General features: G+C 44.2%; 1 protein-coding gene across 1 annotated transcript; it reads right to left on the bottom strand.

Moving 5' to 3' along the window:
* Nucleotides 1–4850: 4850 nt before the first annotated feature.
* LOC118496344 lies at nt 4851–8137 on the bottom strand. Its single transcript, XM_036007703.1, has 6 exons — nt 7998–8137; nt 7730–7838; nt 6453–6644; nt 5780–6152; nt 5149–5192; nt 4851–5053 (listed from the first exon to the last, which is right to left on the bottom strand). Exons 1-6 carry the CDS (start codon nt 8135–8137, stop codon nt 4877–4879), a joined length of 1035 nt encoding a protein of 344 aa, XP_035863596.1. The 3' UTR covers nt 4851–4876.
* Nucleotides 8138–9853: the final 1716 nt, after the last annotated feature.

Below are 9853 nucleotides of genomic sequence, written 5' to 3'. Positions count from 1 at the left end.
GCTCATATATGCTCCCATTTCCCTGCTGGATGAGCCCAAGCCAGTCACCTCCTCTGTTATTTTCCAGATCTCAATGGTCTATGGAGACAAAGCAATACAAGGATACAAGGACTTTTATTTGTCACATACATAGACATACTAATGTAAAGCTTGAGGAAAGAAACTCCTCCTCAGTCTCTCTGTTCTGGTCTTGTAGCAGCAGAGACGTCTGTCTGACCTCAGTAGTTTGAAAAGTCCATGGTCAGGATGTGAAAAGTCCATTCAAATACTTTGGGCCCTTTAACATACTCTTTTCTTATAGGTATCCTGCAGGTTAGGGAGAGGTACTCTGACCACTCTCTGTAAGGCACTGCAGTCATGGGTACACACATACACATCACTGACATTTTTGCTTACCCGCTTCTCACTAAAAAGCAGCATCTTCTGCTTCAGGTGCTGTTTGAGAGAAAGGGATACAGGATGATTCCATAGGAACATCCTGTTGGACCTTCTGCTCCCACAGATGAGCTCATCATATAAGCTCTGAAACGAAAGTGTGAACACATAAGAACACTTCTCATTTTGTTACGGCTAATATATGTCTTAATAATTACCTTTATTTGGACCTTTGAGAAAATTGATAAAATCCCTTCCCTCTCAACAGTATCAATTATTCTGTAGACAAGAGGGAAATATATTTTTTTGGAAAGTGGACCGCCAACAACAACAACTGCAAAAAAAAAAATGTTTTCTATACTGACTCTCAAAACTAATTCTCCAATCATTTAATAGTCAGAATCTCAACACAACAGTAAGTAGGTCAACTTGGCTGACAATTCATGATGAGAAACATTTGTTGAATGTTATCCTTTACTTAAGAAGTTCACATTTTGTACTATTTAAAAAAAATAAAAAATACAAAACGATATAAGCATATATTTCAGTAATAAGTGGAGTAGCACCTTCGGACATCAGCGCTACATGAACAGCCGCACGACCAACTCTGATGGTGCACTGGACCCACACAGTCTTTGTGTAGCCATTCATTGCAGGTTTCACACTGCAGCCATTCCATTGGCTCAACATCTGGGTATAAGACTCTACAAACACAACAGATGTTAGAGTTGAAAAAAAAAAAAATATTCAGTTTGCTTTTTAACCCACCTCTGTCCAGAGTTTGCTGATGACTGGAAAACACAGAAGCCCTTTTGTTCAGCAAGACACTGTCTTGACTGTGAGATTGTAGCAGGTGCAGAGGGTGGACACTGTGAGATAGAGGCAGGTGCAAAAGCGGGACAGTGAGATGGAGACTGTGAGATGGTGGTAGGTGCAAAAGGGGGACAATTTAAAAGAGTTTTGACAAGACTATGTGTATCAAGGTTCTTCCTCACAACTAACCTCAGGGTCCTGCTCGCGCCTTCTCTTCAGCCGCAACACTGGGGAATAATTTCCACTCAACAGCTCCTGGCACTCCGCTGTCCAATGTGCAAAGACTTGACCATGGCTTCAAATGAAAATGTACAATTAAAACAAAGACCTACATTGTACAAAGTTACAACTACCTACAGAATCAGGGGCAATTATCATATTTGATCTGCACTGTGTCCTGATAGGGTAAGAGGCAAGCAACAGTGAAACTGATTGAACTCATTTAGACAAATATCGTTGAATGTCATGGATTTACCACCTAGGCCTATATGTAAGGGATAATGGCCGCCAAAGTGTGCATAATAAATGAAATAAATTAAAGCGTTCATTATCCTTTACATATCCACTGGTGCTCAACATCAAGCATACACATATTGTCCATCCCAACAAACCCTACCTTTGTGTTGCACTGCAAGCTGCATGTGGTTTTCAAGGTGAAGTCTCATCTTGTACAACATATTGGTGAAGTAATTACAACATGGACATTTATAGGATCCACCCTCAAGATATTTTCCTGGGTCTGGGAGGCCCTCAAAATGTGTAGGGTGCTGGGGAAATAAAGATGAGTTTACCGTTTGTTGCATTTTGGTGATCAGTAGTGAGTGATTAGCCTTACTAACTCTCTTGACTGCAAGTTGTTTTGGTTGAGTGAAAAATGTAATGTAAAGTACTTCACAATGTCAAAATGTGACGGAGACAACGTCCGGAGACAATCTACAGTCTATGTGTCTATGTGACAGTCTATGTGAATGCCGAGGTACTGTGAATTACACAGTCTCCTTTAACTATAGGGTTCTTTTTGATCAAAGATCATCTCCTCAGTTTTATTAGTGTTAAGTGACATGATTGCTCTCACATCATTCCTGGAAGGACAGTTTCCTGCTTTTAGCAAACTCAGAAGGATTGTATAATCGGATTATTTTATAATGTAATTATTCTGCTGTCTACTCCTGCTGTTCCCTTCACACTGTATACACGTTATCATGTCATGTGCTGTGCACCTAGCTAGCAGCCAAAATGTCCCTGAAGCTAAGTCTATGTCCTAGCTATGAACTTGGTGCCACAAAAGATGTCGTGATGTGCATTAACTTAACATCTACTTGACAACTTAAATCAAGAAGGCTTTGAGAGGAACGCTTTCTTTAAAACAATGATAAACTTATGGAAGCTTAACAAAGTGTACAGTGTAGTACTAAGCTAATTGTATAACACGTGCCTCAGTATAAGTAGTTAGATCCATCAAAAACCCATTTCACAAACACATTTTTTTTTGCAATTAAAATTAAGCTTTTATATTATTTCATGTTTGTTACTTGCCAACATAGTTGCCTCTTCTACTGTACTGTACTGTACTCTTCTCTTCTCTTCTCTTCTCTTCTAAGGCGTTATCCTAGCGAAACTTTTCCGCCCCAAGTGCCCGGATATAAAGCTGCGTGACGTAAACAAATCAAAATGACTGACTTGGATGTGGACGGGGCTTGATGTCAAGCCCTGCCTTCCCGCAGGCTGCAGCGAGATGCTCCTCGAAGAGCTAGGAATGGCACTGAAAGCTTTTTCCGAAGGAAAAGTTTTTTCCGCACGTATCACGACTGGCTCCGGCAAGAATTTAATAGATAGGGGTTTCATCCAATCACCTGCCACATATTCACAGTTTCCAATGACGGCTTTTCAGATGGTTCTGTGTTAACAAACCATCTGACGTGTCAGCTCAGTACACCGTTGGCTTGTTTAATTTAAAGATAGTCTGGTGTTGTGTCAACTATTTTCCTGCTGGTTACAGAAACCATCCTGTGATTGTCATCTTCCTATAGAGCTAGGCTCATTAATTTAAATAGGGACAGATACATGGCCACAAAAATGACATCAAAGCAGCTGTACATGTTCTACGTCAACGTATAGATCATAATAACTCCTAAATTAGTATATTTTTTTATTGTTGCAAACACTACCTCAACGGGACAAACTCACTTTTGATTAGTTAGGCCAAAACAGAACAAGTATCCACATCTGTGCTCTGCTTACGTTGCTGTTCCAGCTGGAGACTGACTGCAATGGAGTATATAGCAGCACTTTCTACCGACAAAAATCATCAATAAAGGCTGATAAACCAAAAACAGGTGATCCGAAATTAGCATGTAGCTACACGTAGCAGGGTATGTAGTCTCGCTTTGCCAGACCTTCCTCCACAGCGCTGCGGAGGAGGTCTGGTGAGTCCACACAGCATTCCAAGATGGAAGAAAAACGTGCTCTGGTTTATTGGCATTCCTTTAAACTAGGGATGCACCGAATCCAGATTTTTGGGGTTCGGCCAAATACCGAATCCACTGGTTAAGATTCTGCTGAATTCGAAACCGAATCCTACTCCCATCCTCAGTCCATTAACACAGTAAACACATTAATGAAATAAACAACATCCACAGCCTCTAAAATAGTTAAATGTAACTACTTAATGTTGAATTCACACGCTCTTTTTACATCGTAGGAAAGCACATCGCTATCGCCAGCTGAGTGACAGTTTTGTTTGGCAAATTTTCGCTAACCGGTGTATGATGAAGGCATGTTGGGTGGGTGAAATTAGAAAGCTAACGAGCAGCAGCCGGCCGTTTGGTCGCTCCGCTTCCACTGCAGGGAGACTCATTTGCCGAGAGAACGGCTGACAGCCCGGGAGAGGCACTGTCTGGTTAACATAAGTTTAGCTGTGACTATCCTTCCTTTGCCGTACCTGAAGTTGCTGCATTTTGGCTGCTGTATGTAGATTTCTTCATGCACAACTTGTATTCTTTCGGATGTTTCATATGCTAATGTTTTAACAGCGGCGATGTTGTAGTAGTGCATTGTTTAGTGTCCTTGCCAACACAAGACAAATCGGCATTGCAAACTGAACATGTAGCTCGACTTGAATCGCCTTCTTTTGACTGAAAGTATTGCCAAACACTCTCTGCTCACGAGTTACATTTTCACTTTCTGCCTACTGCCTAACTGAACGGTCCACCTACGTAAACACCTTCCCGTAATCAACGGCGGCGTCATTACGTCGACCAGCGTAGCGCGCGTAGTGCAAGCGTAGGGTTCGGTAAAAAAAATAAATTCTAATCCTGATTCGGTGCATCCCTACTTTAAACCAATCACAATCGTCATGGTGGCACTAAGCACCGGACAGAACCACGGTGCCGCTGCAAAATAGTCTTGGAAGGAACTTGTTTTGGTGGAACATGTGTACGTTCAAAGGTTGTTTTAGTCGTGCAACAGAAAACTCAGATTGGACAGATAGTCTAGCTAGCTGTCTCGATTTACCTTGCAGAGATCTGAGGAGCAGTTAACCATAGTCCTCATAAATCCACCGGAGTTTAGAATGCCAACACAAAGAAAGCGGAAGGTGAAGACATTCGGCCGAAAAGAGGGACACCCAGCAGAAAAACATACATGGACAGAGTAACGATTCAAAAACGTTTTAATGAAAGTTCAGTACTTATAGCAACCAAGGACAGAAAACACAAGGTAGGATGAATGCGAGCTGGATAGGGGCTGAGGTGGGCAGGCAGTGGTGTGTCCAAAATTTCCTTCTGGAATCCAAGCGGGAAGGTAGGAAGGCTTGAGCGTGATGAGCTGGCATAACAACCACGGCAGCAGGTCTTGAGGCGTAGGTCTGGACAGGGAAAACAAGACGTTAACAAAAGCATGAGGAATATAACACAACGACTAAACTGGCACAAACAAAGTTCAACTTGGGAGCCTAGTTACCACACTGGTAGGTGCAACGATCTGGCGCTGGTGGTGAGCCTCGCCCAGGAATAAATACTGCAGGGTTGGTAAGTGGACACAGGACGGGAGAGAACAGCTTCCCACATAAAAGTACTTCCCCCCCCTCAACGGGCGCCTCCTGGCGACCCACTAGGTTTGTCTGGATGATCACGATGGAAGTCCTTAATCAACTGCGGATCCAAAACAAAGCGTCTAGGAATCTAAGTCCTCTCCTCGGGTCCATAACCCTCCCAATCGACCAGATATTGGAGGCCCCTACCCCGCCTCTGAGAGTCCAGGAGCCTCCGGACCATGTAGGCCGGATGGTCGTCAATAATCCGAACAGGTGGTGGAGGATCCACAGCTGGACACAATGGACTGGAGGACATGGGTTTCAGTTGAGAAACGTGAAACGTAGGGTGAACCTTTATGGCCTGTGGCAACTTCAACTGGACCGCTGAGGGGTTAACAATTGACTCCACCACAAATGGTCCTAAATACCGAGGCAACAATTTGTGCGACTCGGTACGAAGAAGGATGTTCTTAGATGAAAGCCAAACCTCCTGGCCAGGTTGAAACATGGGTGCAGGTGTCCTGTGCCTATCCGCCACCCTCTTGTTCCGCTCAGCGGTCCGAAGCAGGGCTTCCCGGGCGTCGCTCCAAACTTTATGGCAGCGGTGAAGGTTCTCCTGCACCGAGGGAACAGCCAATTCCTTCTCCTGAGCGGGAAACAAGGGGGGTTGGTATCCCAGGGCTACCTCGAAAGGTGAGAGGACAGTGGCGGAGGTGGTCAGGGAGTTGTGGGCATACTCTATCCACGGCAAATGTTTGGCCCAGGAGGATCGATGCTGAGCAGCCACACAATGAAGGGATGCTTCGAGGTCCTGATTGGCGCTCTCAGTCTGACCGTTGGATTGGGAATGGAACCCTGAGGACAGACTTACAGATGCACCCAAAGCAGTACAAAAAAAACTTTCCAGACACGAGAAGTAAACTGTGGGCCTCTATCAGACACGATGTCCACAGATATTCTATGGGGACGGAATACATGTTGGACTAAGAGATCCGCTGTCTCACTGGCAAATTTTGGTAATGCTATATAGTGGGTAGATTTAGAGAATCTGTCCACGATGGTAAGTATAGAATCATTACCTTCAGACTTAGGCAGGCCGGCACACAAACAGCCTGTTCAGCCTCAGGGGACCATTGGAAAGGGGTTTTGGGGGACGTGAGTCTAGTGAGGGCAGAGTTAATGAACCTCCGGTAAAAATTCGCAAAGCCCAAAAACTGTTGAACCTGCTTACGGGTAGTGGGCGTGGGCCATTCTGTAACTGCCCGGATCTTCTCGGGTCTGCCTTCACCTGCCCACTCTCAACGATGAAGCCGAGGAAAGGAACTGACTGTTTGTGGAACTCACATTTCTCAGCCTTAATGTACAGCTTATTCTCCAGGAGACGTAGGACTTGTCGGACGTGTGACTCATGTTCCTCGGGAGACTTGGAAAAAAATGAGAATGTCGTCGAGGTATACAAAAACAAAACGGTTCAAAAAAATCCCTTAGAACATAGTTCACCATGGCTTGGAACACAGCTTGGGCATTAGTGAGCCCAAAAGGCATAATTAAATATTCAAAATGGCATTTCTGAGGTTGAGTTTGGAAAACACTGGCGCCCTGGCGCCCTGCAGGGTTCGAAAGCAGAGTTGATGAGTGGCAGGGGATATTTGTTTTTGATGGTTAAGTTGTTTAATCCCCGAAAATCTAAACAACGACGTAAAGTCTTGTCTTTCTTGTCTACAAAAAAGAATCCTGCACCAACAGGAGACGAGGGACGGATTATGCCAGCAGCCAGAGAGTCACCAATATATTTCTCCATCGCCTCTCTCTCTTCGGGACAGATTGTAAAGACGACTTGATGGCAAAGGAGCACCAGGAAGCAACTCTATGGCACAATTGTAAGGTCTATGGAGAGGTAACGAAAGCACCTTGTCCTTACTGAACACGCAATGGGGAGTGCAGGGTTTTCTTCAGCGGGAGGAACAGCTGACCCAAGACACTCAGAATGACAGTGAGTACTCCAACTGAGAATGGAGTGATGTTTCCAATCAATTTGTGGGTTATGGAGACTCAGCCAGGGGAAACCGAGGATAATTGGGGTTGTAGAAGCGGACATGACTTTCAATTGAATGATTTTACGATGGTTGCCAGATAAAAACTAATGAAACGGGGGCGGTTTGATGAGCAATCTCTGTGAGGAGGTGACCATCAAGGGCTGTAACACGAAGGGGAGTTGGAAGTGGCTCAATGGAAATACCAGCTTGGTTACCTAAATTGTGATCAATGAAATGATAATATCAAAATATATTTAAGATGGGGTCTGGTGATGAGGGAAGCTGTCTCAGGGGAGGTGAGGCTTGGGAGGTTGAAGGCGTGGTAACTTGTCCTGTGAGATGTGACCGACCGCCTCTCTCCCGGCGCCTCTCCACAACCTGTTGTCAAGCTTAATAGCAAGGGACACGAGAGAGTGCAGGTTATTTGGTTCGTCACGGGTTGCAAGTTCATCTTTAACTGATTCATTCAAACCGGTGCTCCTTGAAGTGCTTCCTTGTTCCATTTGGAATCCACCGCCAGAGTCCAAAACTCAATTGCGTATTCTGCCACACTGTCCGTGCCCTGCCTCAGATTGAATAGTCTTTTTGAAGCATTTCCAGCATGGTCAGGATGGTCAAAAACAGTTCTCAACTTAGTAGAAAAATCAGCAAAGGTTAATTCAGTCATTTGTTGATTTAGAGCATACAGCCACAGCCCACACCAACGCTCTTCCTCTAAGCAACCCCAGAGCATAATGTACCTTTGAAGCCTCCGTAGAGAATGATAGTGGTCTTTGTTGAAAAATCTGTACTGCAGCAAGAATCCACGGCACTTCAACTCTCCATTGAACAGCTCTGGTGACGTAACTGGGGGTTCCCGGTGGAACGGAGCCACCGTCATGTCTGAGGAGACAGCTTGAGGGAGGGAAGCTGAGGATCAGAGAGAGGTGGAGAACTGTCGACAGACATTAGTAATTTGGGAGGTTAGGAGACCTGACTTAGCAGTTGGTGGTTGTTTTCCAATAAAGTTGGCTTTATAATAATATAATAAAATTAGCTGGTCATATTGCCCCAACAAAGCCCCTTGGGACTGGATAGTTCGCCGGACGCTATCCCTGCTAACCTCGTGTTGTTTCTCTATAGGGTCCATGGCCAGATCATTCTGATAATGCCGAGGTTCTGACCCAGAACACAGAGAAACATACACGGACACAGAGTAACGATTCAAAAACGCTTTAATGAAAGTTCAGTACTTATAGCAACCAAGGACAGAAAACACAAGGTAGGATGACTCCGAGCTGGATAGGGGCTGAGGCGGGCAGGCAGTGGTGTGTCCAAAATTTCCTTCTGGAATCCAAGCGGGAAGGTAGGAAGACTTGAGCGTGATGGCGGAATAGCTAGCCACGGCAGCAGGTCTTGAGGCGTAGGTCTGGACAGGGAAAACAGGACGTTAACAAAAGCACGAGGAATATAACACAACTAAACTGGCACAAACAAAGTTCAACTTGGGAGCCTAGTTACCACACTGGTAGGTGCAACAATCTGGCGCCGGTGTTGATCCCCGCCCAGGAATAAATACTGCATGGTTGGTAAGTGGAATTGACAGCAGCTGTGTAGGTAGAGATCAGTGGGATAGCCAGCAGCTGTGCAGAGAGGTAGATCGACCGACCACGCCCCATGACCTACTTCCAGGCAGAGTCAGCAATACACACATACAGACAAACAGACACAGTAGGGAAACAAGGGGAGAGACACACACAGGACAGGAGAGAACAGCTGCCCACATAACACCAGCAGAATTTGCGGCAGCAACGGAACAATTCCTGAAGTAGAACGTCGTGGAAATAAACTACAGGGTATGTAATGTAAACACGGCAGTAGTGTGCCTGGAGCAAATTACCATATATGGCACACTAAAGAAAACCGGCCCAGTATGACGTCACTGAGCAGAGAGACAGAAAACTGTTGAAAACGCCGCATTCAGAACTGTGTGAAATATGAGGTTTTTGCTCACAGGATTTCTTTTAGATACATTTACCTCCATTTTTGAAGCTTTGGCCACGTTTAAAATAAGCATCTGACACTGTAACATTATTAATATATTATATATATATATAATATATATATATGACAGAAAATATGGAAAAGCACATTAGGTCTTCTTTAAATAAAAAACAGCAGCTAAGCTGCACAGGAGCCACAATCCAATCAGTGATGTCAAAGCAGGTATTTTGGCTTTGACAGCTGATGGAAGATGCCTACTGTGAGGTCTCACATGCATTTAACACACCGAATGTAGCTCTGTGAGAGAGATTCAGTCACAATATGCAAAGAACATAATGGGTTTGCGGGATTATGGCAATTACATAATAATTGCTTTATTCATTGCTTTTCAGAATGCAACCATTAGGCCATCATTGTGATTTTTTTTTCAAACAACTAAGTGTGTCAATTCTTTTATTCAATAACATCTTGACCAAACAGCATAAAATTGTTTTTTTTCTTTTTGATAAGATTCTGACCTTTTGTTCTAGAGCTGCAACGATTAGTGGATTAGTCAATTGATTGATCGATAAAAGAAATGCAAGAATTATTCTTTGCTTCCAACTTCCAGCTC

Source organism: Sander lucioperca, chromosome 11 (assembly GCF_008315115.2).
Source record: "Sander lucioperca isolate FBNREF2018 chromosome 11, SLUC_FBN_1.2, whole genome shotgun sequence".
In the NCBI taxonomy this organism is placed as follows: Eukaryota; Metazoa; Chordata; class Actinopteri; order Perciformes; family Percidae; genus Sander; species Sander lucioperca.
Note: the sequence above shows the minus strand (reverse complement) of the source record. Positions and strands in the feature narration are given on the sequence as shown.

What these genes read in the sequence shown, in the direction of transcription:
- LOC118496344 (XM_036007703.1), bottom strand. Translation starts at nt 8,137, where the DNA reads ATGACGGTGGCTCCGTTCCACCGGGAACCCCCAGTTACGTCACCAGAG. An exon ending in AAGCACTTCAAGGAGCACCG is followed by an intron (nt 6,645 to 7,729) that starts GTTTGAATGAAT and finishes TTTTTTTCCAAG; the next exon opens with TCTCCCGAGGAACATGAGTC. An exon ending in CCGGGAAGCCCTGCTTCGGA is followed by an intron (nt 5,193 to 5,779) that starts CCGCTGAGCGGA and finishes ATTTATTCCTGG; the next exon opens with GCGAGGCTCACCACCAGCGC.